At 28.9% G+C, this 16,647-nt stretch overlaps 1 protein-coding gene across 4 annotated transcripts in view; it reads right to left on the reverse strand.

Moving 5' to 3' along the window:
• Positions 1 to 2,510: 2,510 nt before the first annotated feature.
• The window catches only part of LOC123266789, a 67,728-nt gene continuing 53,591 nt past the window's right edge, over positions 2,511 to 16,647 (reverse strand). For 3 of the 4 annotated variants that reach the window (XM_044731190.1, XM_044731192.1, XM_044731191.1), the window contains exons 4-12: positions 11,952 to 12,250; positions 11,491 to 11,554; positions 9,077 to 9,172; positions 8,909 to 9,009; positions 7,262 to 7,393; positions 5,102 to 6,802; positions 4,929 to 5,034; positions 3,710 to 3,814; positions 2,511 to 3,253 (exon numbers count right to left, since the gene is read on the reverse strand). In XM_044731190.1, the coding sequence (XP_044587125.1) occupies positions 2,820 to 3,253; positions 3,710 to 3,814; positions 4,929 to 5,034; positions 5,102 to 6,802; positions 7,262 to 7,393; positions 8,909 to 9,009; positions 9,077 to 9,172; positions 11,491 to 11,554; positions 11,952 to 12,250 (3,038 nt within the window). In that variant the 3' untranslated portion in view covers positions 2,511 to 2,819. The remainder of the gene's footprint in view (positions 3,254 to 3,709; positions 3,815 to 4,928; positions 5,035 to 5,101; positions 6,803 to 7,261; positions 7,394 to 8,908; positions 9,010 to 9,076; positions 9,173 to 11,490; positions 11,555 to 11,951; positions 12,251 to 16,647) is intronic. The other variant, XM_044731193.1, reaches the window with a different exon arrangement.

The raw sequence follows: 16,647 nt of genomic DNA on the forward strand, positions 1-16,647 counted from the left end.
GGTCTCAATGAGTGTGACATCAAGATGAGCTTATATCTTTAAAAATGTCAATAGTTCACAAGATACAAGGTAAAATCTTAATTATTGACTATCACCTTCTATCAGTTTATAAACTTAAATCTCCTACAACTTTTGTTAAAAAACTTTTCTAAGACCAATATTTTCTTCGTAATATCAAAATATAACCCATTAATATTGAAAATGCAAAAATCGGCCTTAGGTCATAATAAATTTTAGTCGAATTTACAAATAATATTTACATATTTAAATAAAAAAAAAAAAAAAAGATTTTCTAGACACTAGACACTTATTTTCTAATGAATAATTTGCGATCCTGCGCTTGGGTTTTAATACAAATCTAGTACTTTCCGTACACTGATTAACAGTATTTAAACTTATCAATTAATGAGCCATTAATAATCCATTAAATAATTACAAATAAAATGATAAATGAATTTACATAAATGAGATTGCATCTAACCCAATAAATTCCCTTGGAATTAAGATCGCAAGTCACTACTCGAATAATCCTTTAGTTTATTTATTATTTATTATTAATTATTATTATAGTTTTGGTTTAGGATTACGAGGTCAGGGAATTTTTAAACATGAGCATGATTAATATTCTAAGGACGTTCATGCGTAAGAATAGTAGATCAAAATTTATATTTTAAAGTTCCAATAATTATGTAGTAATTTTTTATAAAATTAAAAACCCTTAGCGATTTTTTAAAAAAGTTATTAGAGTAAAATATTATTTCTTATAAGCCTTTTTATTTTAAATAATTTTTATATTATTACAGTAGATACTGTAATAAATAATCTTTTAAAATATTATTTAATTAATGTAGTTTATATAATTCGAGTAAAAATGAGCCTTGAACGTTTAAATAAAATAGTAATTATTTTATTTATTATAATAAAAACTATTTTGGTTGATTTGTTGACCGAAGTGAAAGACAGTCGACGAAGCTTGCTACATAAATATACACAAACACATTGACCGTCAACACACATAATATTATTTAACTGTTTAATCTGTCAAAAACGTTTAAGTTTAAATCCACCTAATTACATCCTTTTAATTAACGATCTTGCCTAATTTTATTAACAATTAAAATAGACCTCTAATTAACGGCTCAAATATATTAACTGATATTCTACAATAAATCCTTAAAAAATATTTCGGATAAATAAAACAAATTATAAATGATTAGATTTTAGCCTTTGAGAAATTAATGGTTTAAATTTTGATATTACCAAGAAAATATTGGTTTTAGAAAAAAATTTTTAAACAAAAGTCGGAAATTTTATTTTATATAAAAAATGTCTATGATTTTTTTATACAATATTTTATCTGTAATTCCAAAATTAAGATTCATAATAATTTTTGCTGAGTATTAAAATCTTTATTTTGAAATTACGGATTTCTGATTTGAGAGAAAATTAGACATTATTTTTATAAAATTCAATTTTTAACTATTTAAAAATTAACTTAATTACTAATTTATTTAATAAAATTATATTACCGATGCGATACATATTTTTTTTATAAAATTAATTTTTGAACTAAAAAATTTTTTTATGACCAATATCAAAAATTTACCATTAATTATTAATAAAATAAATTTCTTAAAAAATTACTACTTAAACTCTTACGCATGAACGTCCTTAATTAATTATAATAATAATAATTAAATTATTATTATCATTTTGATTTAAATATTTTAAAATCCTATTACGATTATTATTAACGCGCTTAAATATTTGAGATTCGCGTTTTTTTTATTGTAAATACGTTTTTTATCGATCAAAAACGTTTTATTAATAAACAATTTTAACAGATAAGTTTTTATCTGCCCTTTTTAAAAAAAAAAATATTTAAAACGATTCAACTCATGCAAAATGTATAATTATATTAAGGTGATGCAAAAAAAATTAGACTAATTTTTTTTTCATAAAAAATTTTTTTTTATTTTTTTTTCAAAAAATTTTTTTTTTTTTTCAAAAAAAATTTTTTTTTTCAAAAAAATCTTTAAAAACTTATTTTTTTTAGGTCTATAAAATTATACCGTAAAAAAAAATTCAATTTTTAAAATTTATAAAAATTAAGAGCGACCTCTTAAAAATTTTTTTTTGAGCTGTCCTTTGAAGAGGGTTTTTAAAACATCAAAAACTAACATTTTCTCACTCGGGACTCAAAAAAAAAAACTAGTGTTTTTTTTTGCGCCACTAGTCTATACATTTGTCAAGTAAAATCGTTTAAAATATTTTTTTTTAATAAGGATGCAGGAGCCTAGGGTCGCTGCAGAAAGTCATAATCTATAATTCACATTTTTAATTATATATTAATGAACATATGGGGTGGGAATGTTAAATTATCGTATACTTTATGTAAAAAAAAAAAGAAAAAAAAAATGAGCAAACGTTGATTTTAAAATCGAACCAATAATTATTTCTAATACGCAATTTTTTTTTTTTTTCTATAAATTATTTCTCTACCAGTCTTTGTTTTTATTTTATAATCCTTTCCTAACATTTAATTTAGTTAATTGATTAATTAACCCGATTAATAAATTTATAAATAAAATATGGCACTAATTTGGCTCAATGAGATTCAATTTCATTAATTAGGAATAAAATTCCAAACGTCCGATTTAAAAATAATTAATTTAAAAAACAAAATAAATAAACAAACCTGAGATTAATAACTCCTAAATTCCGAGCGTCTAATTAATCAATCAACTCGCGTATTTACAAAAAAAAAAAAAAAATTTTAATAAAAAAATAAATCAAGACTAATAAATAATAAATAATTTTTATCTAAAATTATAGCGACCAGTGTGAGCTATAGAGACCACTTCGACGGGCAGAGACCCCCGTCTTTTAACACTAGGTTCTGGAATACTTGAGTCGCGCTTGAAGTCACGCTTCCAGCCGCACTTACTGGCGTTGTCATTGTCGTCGGTGGGATTTGAGAACATTTCAGGGCCCCCGGAACTGCGTCGGCGCAGTGACTTTTTTCGGTTGTTCCGAGACTTGTTTTGCGTAGTCACGCCGGCGGTACTTGCGTTCCGGATTAAATACTCCCGGCGCAGCTCTGAGATGTCTGCTGGAACCGAGCCGCGTCTTGGAGATGACGGAATTCCTATTCCGCTGGAGCTTACTGATTCTACTAGCCGGATTTGCTGGATCTGCGTGTTGTTGTTCACTCCAAGGTTGTTATTATTCAGCGGGTAATTTTCCCGGTAGTCTGAAAATTTAAAGAATTAGTATTTATTTTTTTTTTTAATAATAAATAATAAGCTAAAGACCCAATTATTGATACTTGGCTTATTATTGACACTTGCAATTTTATTTAAATTAAAAAAAAACTAAATCAACTCTAATAAATTAATAAATATACTTTTTTAATTATAAATTAAAAATTAATTATAAATTTTAACTAATTAATTAATTAATTTAATTTTAACTAATTAATTTATAAATATTAATTAATTAATTTAATTTTAGTTATAAATTTTAACTAACTAATTTATAAATATTAATTAATTAATTTAATTTTAATTATAAATTTTAAGATTGGTTTTTTAAGAACATTTAATTTTTTTAATTAGAATAAAATTGCAAGTGTAAATAACTAGGTCTTTTGTCTTGAATAATTTATTTTCTTAAAATTTTTTATTACGGAATTTTTTATTAGAAATACCTGTTGAGATTCCTAGAAGATTATTTAACGCAGTTTCTTGGGGAAGACTAGCTCGTCGTGGTAATGGAACATTTTCTCGTGGTCCTAGTGCTGATCTTCCAGTTACTGGAATAAAATTTATTATTTAGTTATTTTTTTTTTTTTTTTATAATTAAATATTGATTATAATCACGGAAAGAACAGGATGACAGTGAATATCATCCCAGATTATATTGAGTGAAAAAAAATTTCAGATAGTAGCTACTATAATCCAGATTACAATGAGTATAATCTAGATATCACGCAGTATAATCTGGATTTTTTTAGCTACTATTTAAAATTTTTTTTCACCACAGATATCATTGAGTATAATTGGGAATGATATCCAGTGTCATCTTGTTTTTTCCGTGTAAAATTAATATAAAATATAAATTTTTTATTTAAAAAATTTATTATTAAAAATAAAGTCAAAAAAAATAAAATTTTTAGGTCAAAAATTAAGTCATATTTCTAAGTTAAAATTTAGATCAAATTTTTAGGTTTAAGATTAGGTCAAATTCTTTAGGTTAAAAATTAGGTCACATTGTTAGGTTAAAATTAGGTCAACTTTCTTAAAGTAAAAATTAGGTCAAGTTTTCAGATTTAAGAAATAAAAAAAAATTTTTTAAATTGGAAATTAAGTCGAATTTTTAAGTTAAAATTAGGTCAAGTTTTTAGGTAAAAATTTAGGTCCAATTTTTAGATCCAAACTTGAAAAATACAATTTTTAGATAAATAATTAGGTCATATTTTGAGGTTAAAAATTCGGTCAAGTGTTTCAAAGTAAAAATTAAGTCAAATTTTTGAGTAAAAAATTAGGTGAAATTGTTCCGATCAAAAATTAAGTCAAATTTTTTGGTTAAAAAATTCAAAATTTTTAAGTTAAAAATTAGGTCACATTTCAGGTTAATAATTAGATCATATTTTTAGGTTGAAAATTTGGTCAAGTGTTTCGGAGTAAAAAGTAAGTTAAATTTTTAAGTAAAAAATTAAGCCAAATTTTTTGGTTAAAAATTAAAAAATTTTAAGTTAAAAATTAGGTCACATTTTAGGTTAAAAATTAGGTCAAATTGTTCCGATTAAAAAGTAAGTCAAATTTTTGGTTAAAAGATTAAAAATAACAATGTTTAGGTTAAAATTGGGTCAAATTTTTTAAGTAAAAAATTAAGCCAAATTTTTTGGTTAAAAAATTAAAACTAACCTTGTTCAGTCTCCGTAGGAACAGATCCCCTCCTATCACTCCTTCCCCCGGCATCATCAATCCTTGCCATGAGCCCAACAGGCGCTGACCCTCTCCTGGTCCATCCCTAGAACCACCAAAAAATAAACCTCCTATCCCCCAAACATAAAAAAAACCGAAAAACAAAAACCTACCTTTCTTTTCCCATCCTCCCCCCTGGGATCGACATTCTCCTTAGTCTCAAGCTTAATAATCTTAACCGCCCTAACCCTAGAAACCTCCTCTCCCACCTTCTCACTGCCCTCACTCGACGAAGAATTGCTCTTCCTCGGCGGCGACTCCGGCGGACTGCCGATAAAGAAGACTCTAGGTTCCGTGAACCTCCTAGCCTCAAAAATGGTTCCCTTGAGCCCATCAACAGGTGTACTGAACCTCCTATCATCCCTCACCTTCCCCGGTAGAGGTCTACACTCATCCCCGGTATTTTCCTCTCCTCCCCACTCTTCCTCCTGAAACTCCACAAGCTCCAATTCTCTTGAATTAGAATTAGAATTCGATTCAGAATCTTTTCTTCCCGTCAAGTTCGCATAAATGGCGGCCGTGTCGGTCACAGAATGGCTCCTGAACCTCCGCTCTTCTTTATCGGCAATCACCTGAACGGAGTACCGACGGTCGGTAAACTTTTTCTCAATTTTCTGCTCTACCACCAGAGTATAGCTTCTGGTGTCTAATTTTTTCTTCTTCCTCTCCTTGTTTTCTTCCCCTTCTTCTTCTTCCTTAACCTCCCCCCTACACTGCGCCATCTCTGCGGTGGTAGACATGTACCTCGTCCTATTACAAGGCTGCAACGGCGGGAAAGTTTGCTGCCTCGTTAATTTTCCCGCTCTTTCCGGCTGAAGAATGTTGCATAATTTGCTCGCAGCGGCAGCACTGGTTATACTAGCAATACTCGGTTCCGGGAGCAAGTTCTCGGCACTAACCGGCCTTTCGTTCTCAGAACTGACGTCACTGTGAGTAGAAAGGAGCGACAAGGAGGACAATTTATTAAACGAAGAGTTCTTAAAAATCTTTGGGAACTCTGGAGTGCAAGGAACACTCTCGCGCCTTCGGCCAATCCTAGAAGACTTGTTCAAGCTCAGTGGAACCGAGTGGCGCCGCCCGTGGACGTTCAGTGGAACTGTTAGAGAAGCTACGACGCTTGAGGTTCCTTGGTTGGTGATAGATGGCAGCTCTACGCTAGACAGTTCCTCCGAAGATGCCCGAAGCATAGATGTCTCTGGGGAGGGCAAGTTCTTGGAACCGTTTGACGTCACTGAGTTGTTCGGGGACAAAGAGGAGGGGGAAACGTCCGAGTTAGTCAACTTTTGCCAGCGCTGGTGGTTGGAGCGTAGGTTGGACATTAATTTTAAGCTTAGGGGGCTTGAATTTAGGAACCGGTGCCATTCTTGGTACAGGGGAGTTACTACGAATTCAAAGAAGCCTACTTGGATTTTTGGAATTGACATCACGGTTCTGTCGCATAGAGGAGTTACGGGGAGGTTAAGTTGCCGCTCGTAGTCCCCCTGGCGGAAGAACTCCTCGCAGACTTTGTAAGACCATTTACGGGAGATGTCCCAAGCTCGGCAAGGGTTGGAAATGTCCGCGCATTTTAGCGCGATTTGAAGGATAAAATGGCGGTGATTGGGCGAGGACATGTCTAGTTCTCGGGTGTCTAAGTAGGTTTTGAAGCGCGCTAGGAACTCTTGTTGGCGGGTTATGTCGGTAGCGAGGATTAGAGAGCTGATGTGCTGTTGAAGAGGGGGACGTAATTCGGGAGATAATTGTTGGTAGACTCCGGATTCTAGGAGGCAGCCGATTGCTGAACGCCAGTGATGGTTCTCTAGGACTGAAGTGTTCTGGAATAAAAAGGAAGGAGAGTTAAGGTAGTAAGGTAAAAGACCCAGTTATTGACACTTGCAATTTTACTCAAATTAAATAAAACGACTCTAATAAATTAATAAATATAATTTTTGAATTATAAATTTTGAGATAGTTGATTTTTTGAGAACATTTTATTTTTTTAATTAGAATAAAATTGCAAGTATCAATAACTGGGTCTTTTACCTTATATATTTGATAATTTTATAATAAATGAATTATGGTAAAAATAATTAGAAGAAAAAAATTAGAAAAAAAAATTGACGTCTAGAAATTTAAAAAAATAAAAAATGCAATTTTTTAAAAATTATTTTTTGGAACAAATTTTTTTTGTTAAATAAAATTGAAAAATTATCAAGTGCTAACTTGAATGTGAAAAAAAGTAAGTTTAAGAAAGTTTGGAAAATTAAAAAATGAAAAAAAGGGAAGGGGGTTACCTCGTAGAGAGTCGCTAAATGGTTGCTGGTGGCGACTAAAAAGGGCTGGTTTACTCCTGGGTGGTCCAGGTCGTGAGTTACTGCGGCTATTAGTGAGGCCATCACTTCTAGGCTTGTCAGGTGCCGGCGGATCTATAAAATTGTAAATTAAGGGAAGTATAACCTACAAGTTTAATTATTTTAGTTTGTATCTTGTAAACTATTGACATTTTTAAAGATATAAGCTCATCCTGATGTTATACTTATCAAGAGCTTTCATTTGAGTACCCACATCAATTTTTCATATATTTTATATATTTATATATTTCATATATATGTATAAATAAAAAATATATCAAAAATACATGTGGGTACTCAAATGAAAGGTCTCGATGAGTGTAACATCGAAATGAGTTTATATCTTAAAAAATGTCAATAATTAAGAAATAACCTTGTATCTTGTCAACTAATGACTTTTTTAAAGATATAAGCTTATCCCGATGTTATACTTATCAAGAGCTTTAATTTGAGTACCCACATCAATTTCTCATATATTTCATATATTTATATATTCCACAAATACCATATATATAAAATATATGAAAAATGCCATGTGGGTACTTAAATGAAAGGTCTTGATAAGTGTAACATCGAAATGAGTTTATAACTTAAAAAATTTCAATAATTAAGAAATAGCATTGTATTTTGTGAACTATTGACATTTTTAAAGATATAAGCTTATCCCGATGTTATACTTATCAAGAGCTTTAATTTGAGTACCCACATCAATTTCTCATATATTTCATATATTTATATATATGTATATATGAAAAATATATAAAAAATATTGACATTTTTGAAGATATAAGCTCATCCCGATGTTACACTCATCGAGAGCTTTCATTTGAGTACTCACATCAATTTTTCATATATTTCATATATTTATATATATTATATATATGTATATATGAAAAATATATCAAAAATGCATGTTGGTACTCAAATGAAAGGTCTCAATGAGTGTAACATCAGGATGAGCTTATATCTTTAAAATTTTTATTATATACACGGAAAGAACAAGATGACACTTGATGTCATCCCAGATTATACTCAGTGATATCAGTAATGAAAAAAAATTTCAGATTGTAGCTAAAAAAATCCAGATTATATTGCGTGATATCTGAATTATACTCATTGTAATCTGGATTATACTTATTGTAATCAGGATTATTCTAGCTACTATCTAAAAATTTTTTTCACTTAGTATAATCTGGGATGATATCCAGTGTCATCTTGTTCTTTCCGTGTATATGTATGTATGAGAAATATATAAAAAATATTGACATTTTTGAAGATATAAGCTCATCCCGATGTTACACTCATCGAGAGCTTTCATTTGAGTACTCACATCAATTTTTTATATATTTCATATATTTATATATATATGTATATATGAAAAATATATCAAAAATGCATGTGGGTACTCAAATGAAAGCTCTTGATGAGTGTAACATTAGGATGAGCTTATATCTTCAAAATCGTCAATATTTAAGAAAGTACAGTGCAATTTAACCAAAGTCATTATTTAATAAACCAAAATTTCAGTCACATAGTGACTGCAAGGTTGCTCTATTTTAAAAATCCAAAAAATAAGATAATGATCGATACCTTGTCCTCTTGAAGAAAACAGTGCATAGCCTGAGTCACGTCCGTAGCATGTATGCTATTGTGATAAGGATTTGTACTGTGATAACCCTCTTCAATTAACGCTGAAAAGGTAAATTTAAATTAGTATATTAATTATTTAAAAAAAATTAATAAAATTTATTTTCTCACCAAAAAGTTTCCAAACTCTAACAACGTCCAAATTGAAGCGATTTATCAGTCCGTAAGATTGAAACAAGTGAACGCATAATACTGGTAATGAACGACCTGTAAGTAACAATAAATAATAAATAATTACAATATTTATTTATTTATTTATTTATATGGAAAAATATAAAAGTTAATGCCGGTTATTGTCTAAGAGCTAGAGAATAAATAGTTGTGGTAGAGATGCTAATTCAATAGACGGTAATATGCGGTTGTACAAACTATTGTGCTTGTACACACAATGAAACAACAGTTTGTTTAAATAGAAGATGTTTTACGAGATAAAATTGTTTTATGATAAAACATAATGTTTGTCCTGGTTCTAAGCAGCTGCTTCTGGTTACGAGGGTGTGCAACTATCTCTGGGGTATAACACACTAAGAGGAGTAGTAGTATGGTAATTTATACTTTTTTGAATTTCCAACAGGAAGAGTGACTATATACCTAGATTTTTTTTAGGTCGAATTTATTCCAATTCTTCATTTATCTTTTATATTGATTTTTTTTTTTGTGATTAATATCACTTATTTCCTCAGAGATTTAGTTTAATCTAAATAATTACTTGTTTTTAGGTTAATAGATTGCTCTTAATTTTTTTTTATCTAAAATTAACAATAGTTTTGCAGAGTAAAAATTTTTTTATAAAAATATTATTGTAAATTAAAAAAATTAGGAAACTTTTGAAATAATTCAAAATTATAGGTCAAATTTGAGAATATAAAAAAAAATTTATAAGAAATTTTTTTATATAGAAAATTTAATTTCCTATAAAAAAGGTCTTTAAAAATAAATAAATTTTTTATCTCAGGAATGTGGACAAGATAGGATCATAATAACAAATTACATTATTATTTCTGCTAAAAAATAGGTCTTTAAAAATTTTAATCTATTTTTCATTTTTAGGCCAAAATTTGAATTTAAAATTCAAAAATAAAGGTATAAAACTTATCCTTAGTTATTAAAAGTATAAAATGCTATTGTTAGCTAAAATGTTAAAAAAAAAATGATTTAATATATAAAAAAAAATTTAATTTCCTATAAAAAAAGATCCTTATTAATTTTGCCCTATCTCTAATTTTTTTTCAAAATTTGAATTTCAAATTTAAAAATTAAGTTAACGATAGTTTTCAAAAGTTAAAAATGTGATTTTTGGCTAAAAACTCTTTTAAAATATCAAAAATTTAAATAATGATAAAAAATTGACTTTTTTCATTATAAATCTTAAAATTATCATAACTTTTGATCCAAAGCTCCTAAAACGTTCTTTTTGGGCTTTAAAGTTTCCTTAACTCTTCCTCTACAAATTCCTTCCAAACATTTCCAAAAATCTTCCTCCAATTCCTCAAAATAACCCTTTCAAAATATTCCAAAATCTACTGATCAAAAATTCAATTTCTCCATTACAAATCTTAAAATCATCATAACTTTTGATCCAATCATCCTAAAACCTTCTTTTTAGGCTTTAAAGTTTCCTCAAACCTTCTTCTATAATTATCTAACAAAAATTTTCCAAATATCTTCACCAGTTCTTCCAAAAAACTCATTTAAAATCTTAAAAATCTCAATAATGATCAAAAATTGACTTTTTCGATTATAACTCTTAAAATTACCATAACTTTTGATCTAATGATCCTAAAAACTTTTTTTTGGACTTTAAAGTTTCCTTAAACGTTCCTCTGCAAATTTCCTACAAAAATTTCCAAAATATCTTCACCAGTTTTTCCAAAAAACTTTTTCAAATCCTCCAAAAAAATAACAATGATTAAAAATTCAATTTCTTCATTAAAAATCTTAAAATGATCATAACTTTTAATCTAATGCTCCTAAAAACTTCTTTTTGGGCTTTAAAGTTTCCTCAAACCTTCCTCTATAATTCTCTAACAAAGATTTTCTAATTATCTTCACCAGTACTTCCAAAAAACTCTTTTAAAATCTTAAAAACTTCAATAATGATCAAAAATTGACTATTTTCATTATAAATCTTAAAATTATCATAACTTTCGATCTAATGCTCATAAAACCTTCTTTTTTGGCTTTAAAGTTTCCTCAACTCTTTCTCTACAAATTTCCTTCAAAAATTTCCAAAATATCTCCACCAATTCCTCAAAAAAATCCTTTCAAAATCTTCCAAAAGCTAATGATCAAAAATTCAATTTCTCTATATAAAGTTAATCAAACTAATTTATCTAAAATTTTGACATCCTCCACAAGTAAGGCCTATAAATAATAATAATAAGATCAATGATAATAGAAAAAAATAATATTAATCGTAATAACGCTAAAACGAAGAATAATAACAGTGATAAAAGATGCAATCAGTGAAATGGCGTCGGAATCCAGAAAATCAATGTCGAACAGATGCCTGTGGGTACACTCACCTCCGGACACTGTCTCCAGGGTGAAAGCATTGAAACGCCAGTGACCGGCCCTCTGCAGCACGCACTGCAAAAATAAAACATAACAATTTACCGATTGCTAATTTTATTGTTACGGCTCAGGGGAATTTAATAGAGCCGGGAAAGGTTTATAAATAAATTATTTTAAGGAGATCTAAGTACCCTTCTAGTGTAAAGAATGTCTATAAAAAAATAATACGTAAAAATATTTTTGCTATACATCTTAAAATTAATTTTTTTATTGTTTTTATCGAAAGTTTTTATTTTTGATTAAATATCCCGGAAACCTGTTTATTAATTTTTTTTATTAATTATTAGGCTACGTAGATTGAATTTACAAATTTTCAGGAAGTTTTAAAAAATTGACAACTCCGCGTGGATATCTACAATAGAGCCGTGAAAGTTTTATAAATAAATAATTGAAAAAATAATAAGAACAATACCTGAACTTGTCCGTGAAAGATATCGTCCAGAAGACCTGGTTCTTGATTTAATGATCTTGTAGTAAGTTTTTTGCGTCTTCTTTTATGCATGGTAAGAAATCTACCGGTATGACGGGCGCGTTTATTCTCAACATTCAGGTTTTCCAACAGTAAATTCTCCGTCTCGGAGAAACGCATCCCGGTTTCTATTTCTATGATTTCTTCCGTGCTCTCGGGGCCAGGGGGTGATGACGGATAGTATGATGACGAGCCGTCGATCACCGACGGCGATACTCCTGATGATGGAAGTGCTGCTTCTTCTGAAAAAATTATTTTTAAATTGAAAATTATTGTTGAGAACTAAAAACTGGATAGTTCACTTTTGATTGAAGATTCTGGGGAAAATATTGAAGATATTGAAAAATTATAAGAATTTCTTAATAGAGAATTTAATTTCCTATAAAAAAGGTACATCAATTTTGCCCTATCTCTCTTCCTTTCTTCAAAATTTCAATTTAAAGTTCAAAAATGAATTTATAGAACCTGTCCCTAGTTTTCAAAAGTTTAAAATGCTTTTTCTGGCTGAAATATTGAAAATTTTAAAAAATTATAAGACATTTTTGTTAAGGAATTTAATTCCCTACAAAAAAAGCCCTCATTAATTTTGCCCTATCTCTCTTCCTTTCCTCAAAATTTGAATTTTTAATTCAAAAAATCAAGTTTGAGGACTTGTCCGTAGTTTTCAAAAGTTTAAAGTGCAATTTTTGGGTCAAATATTGAAGATAAAAAAAATATGAGGACTTTTTTGTATAGGAAATTTAATTTTCTGCAGAAAAGGTCCTTATCAATTTTGCCATATCTCTCTTCCTTTCCTCAAAATTTGAATTTTTAATTCAAAAATCAAGTTTGAGGACTTCTCCGTGGTTTTCAAAAGTTTAAAGTACAATTTTTGGGTCAAATATTGAAGATAAAAAAAATATGAGGACTTTTTTATATAGGAAATTTAATTTTCTGCAGAAAAGGTCCTTATCAATTTTTCCATATCTCTCTTCCTTTTCTCAAAATTTGAATTTTTAATTCAAAATTAAGTTCGAGGACTTGTCCCGAGTTTTTAAAAGTTTAAAGTGCTAATTTTGGGTCAAATATTGAAGGTAAAAAAAATCATTACGACCTTTTTGATAGGAAATTTAATTTCCTATGAAAAAGGTCCTTATCAATTTTGCGCTATCGCATTTTTTGGCCAAAATTTGAGTTTTTAATTCAAAAATCAAGTTTGAGGACTTGTCTGTAATTTTCAAAAGATCAAAGTGCGATTTGATACAAAGTTTTGAAGATACAAAAAAATTACAAAAACCTTCTTTAAAGGAAATTTAATTTCCTACAAAAAAGGTCGTTATCAATTTTGCCCTATCTCTCTTCCTTTTTTCAAAATTTGAATTTATAATTCAAAAATCACGTTATTGAAGTTATTCCTAGTTTTCAAAAGTATAAATTGCCATTTTTGGCTAAAATATTGACAATTTGAAAAAATAATAAGAAACCTTTTTTATAGAAAATTTAATTACCTATAAAAAATATACTAATCAATTTTGCTCTATCTCTCATTTTTAATCAGAAATTTGAATTTTAAAGTTAAAAATGGAGTTTAAGGACCCGTCCGTAATTTTCACAAGTATAAAGTGCCATTTTTGGCTAAAATATTGAAAATTCGACAAAATGATAGGAAACCTTTTTTATAGAAAATTAAATTTCCTACAAGCAAGGTTCTCGTCAATTTCGTCCTATCTCTCTTCCTTTCTCTAAAATTTGATTTTAAAGTTCAAAAATGAAGTTATTCAAGTTATGGGGCATTCCATAGTGACTGGTGGGACATTTGACTCTGGAATTCCATAAATTACATATAATTATGTGACTGAAAGTTATACTATAGTAAAATTTATTTAATAATATAGAAGAATAACTAATTAACAAAAGATCCCTTTGTCAAAAACCTCTATTACTTTTTAAGTTTCTCGTAATTATAATTTGACTGAGTGTGACTGGGGGGACTAAGAACAAATCCTTCTCTCTTACCAAAGGTATACTTAAAGTCCAATTTAAGTTCAACCACTGAACTAAAAAAAAATACTTCCCTCGAAAATACTAAATTAATCCTACAAAAATTGAATATTATGAAGAATTAGACTGATTACCTACGTAGAAACAATTAAAAAAATTTGTTTTTATTGTGACTGGTGGGACAGGCATTTGTGACTGGTGAGACACATGGAAAAAAGTAAACTGTAATAAATAACAGTCGATTTATAATAAATAATGATCAACTGCTAAAAATTACCATTTCAAACAATAAAATCGTGATTTTACTATTCATTTTATAATATTTACCATTTAAACGTTACAACTTACTCTTTACATGGAAGAAAATACAATTTCAAACAGTAATATTCGCTATGTAAATGTCTAAAATGTTAAAGTATAATAATTAACAATTCAGACTTTGATATTTATCATTTCGTACTTAAAAAATAATCTTATGATACGTAAAAAGTATAAAATAAAGTTAGTAAATTTCTAATACAAGCAACGTCAATATTTACTAAGTAAAATGGTAAATTTTAAACGCAACGCTAAAAATCAAACTGTAATTATTGACTTGCTTGGACTGGTAAAATGTATATTTTAAAAGTATAATTTTTACTGTTTGAAATGTTAAATTCTCCCAGAGTGAGACCCCTTCTCTTTCATCTAAGTTCCCCTTCTCCTCATAATATCGACTATATATTGAAACGGCAATTTTTACTGTTTGAAACTGTAATTTTGTAAGATGAAAGAGTCGTTATTTACTATAATGACAGCTACTAATCACTTATTTTGAATATTAATTAATAAATTGTGGCTTTTATACTTTCTACATTAAGTTCTGTAATATTTATATTTTTTGCCACCCCGATGTCCGCTTTACTGTTTGAAACTATAAAAATTAACCGGAATCCGAGTGAATATTACAGTTTACTTTTTTCCGTGCAAGTACAAAAAGTTTGGAAAATCCAAAAGTGCACGCCTCATAACGCTCATTCATTTTTTAAGAAAAAATAAATTGTGTAACTGATAAAAAAAAAGAAAATTATAATTAAGTAATTTCTTACAGAGTACTTTTTTTTTTTTTTTTAAATATCAGCGCCCTTTTTTCTTGTTAAATGCGCACGCAGTCTAAAAAAATCTAGCTTTATCAAGTGGCGCCATAGTTTTCACGTGACAAATACGAAAAATTCGTTTGTCTTTGTACGGTTATATCGTAATAAATTTTAATAACAATTCAATTAAAAAAAAAAATACGTAAACTAGGCTACTGATATGAAATACGGACCCAGTTCATCGCATTCGTAAACTAATAAAAAAGGTCCGGTCTTGAAATATCAATTTGTTCGGGAGTAATCATTGGTACATCCAAAATGGGGTGACATCCGGACGTCCACGTAAAATTTTTTTCAAAATAGCTACATGAAATGATTTTAGAAAGTAAAAGATGGTTTAATTTAAGTGTTTTCTCCGTGTACATCTACTTATATTATTGTATAAGTGTAATATGGTTGTGATAGAGACATTTAAAGATCACAAAATTGCTTGACCTTGACGAGTCGAGTATAAAGCACAACCTCACGCGCTTCGCGCTATGAGGCGTGCAAATGTCTACATCAAGTTGTTTATTAAAAAGACTGTTATATTATTTCAACCTTAGAAACATTATTGTTTATATATTTAACTATAAATTATTTAGGATAATTAAAAAAAAACTAATTAAAAAAGACAAATAAAGGATTTAGCATGCTGACAACACGATCTTGATAAACTTAGGTGTTGATTAATAACGAACATAAACAAAATTTGTTCTTAAAACTATGATAATAATTATGTTAGTTAATAACAAACATTAAATGAATTCGTTGTTAAAACTATTGAAACAACATTTGACCGGGATACAAGTTAGTACGGCTTAAAAGTTACTAGGAGAGAAAAATCCATTTTCTTATTGATTAAAAAAAATTTTCTTTACAAATTAGTAAAATATAAACTTTTAATAATAAATTAGGACTAAATTAGAGAAATTTTAAAATTTTAGTCATTTTCCCATTTTGCATGGAATGCCCCTATAGTAAAATTTATCTAATAATATAAAAGAATAACTAATTAACAACATCCCTTTGTCAAAAACCTCCATTACTTTTTAAGTTTCTCGTAATTATAATTTGACTGAGTGTGACTGGTGGGACTAAGAAATAGTATATTACACCCCTTGGGAAGGAAAATAAGAAAAGCCTCAGATCACATGTAATTGTTGGCCGAGGCGAAGCCGAGGTCAACAAACATGTGATCTGAGGTTTTCTTTTTTACTTCCCAAGGGCTGTATAATATTTTTTTTTGCCCTCCGGGCGGAAAGTGGCAACTTTCGTCCCGCTGCGCTAAACTAAGTTGCCGCTTTCCGCCTTCGTCGGACAAAAAAATAGTATACACTCCTCGGGAAGTAAATAAGAAAGCCTTAGATCACATGTTTGTTGACCTCGGCTTCGCCTCGGCCAACAATTACATGTGATCTGAGACATTTTACTTTACTTCCTAGGTGTGTAATATACTATTTGTCCGAGGAAGGAGGAAAGCGGCAACTTTGTTTAGCGCAGTGAGACCAAAGTTGCCACTTTCCGCCCAGAGGGCAAAAAAA

This window comes from Cotesia glomerata, linkage group LG6 (genome assembly GCF_020080835.1).
Source record: "Cotesia glomerata isolate CgM1 linkage group LG6, MPM_Cglom_v2.3, whole genome shotgun sequence".
NCBI lineage: Eukaryota > Metazoa > Arthropoda > Insecta > Hymenoptera > Braconidae > Cotesia > Cotesia glomerata.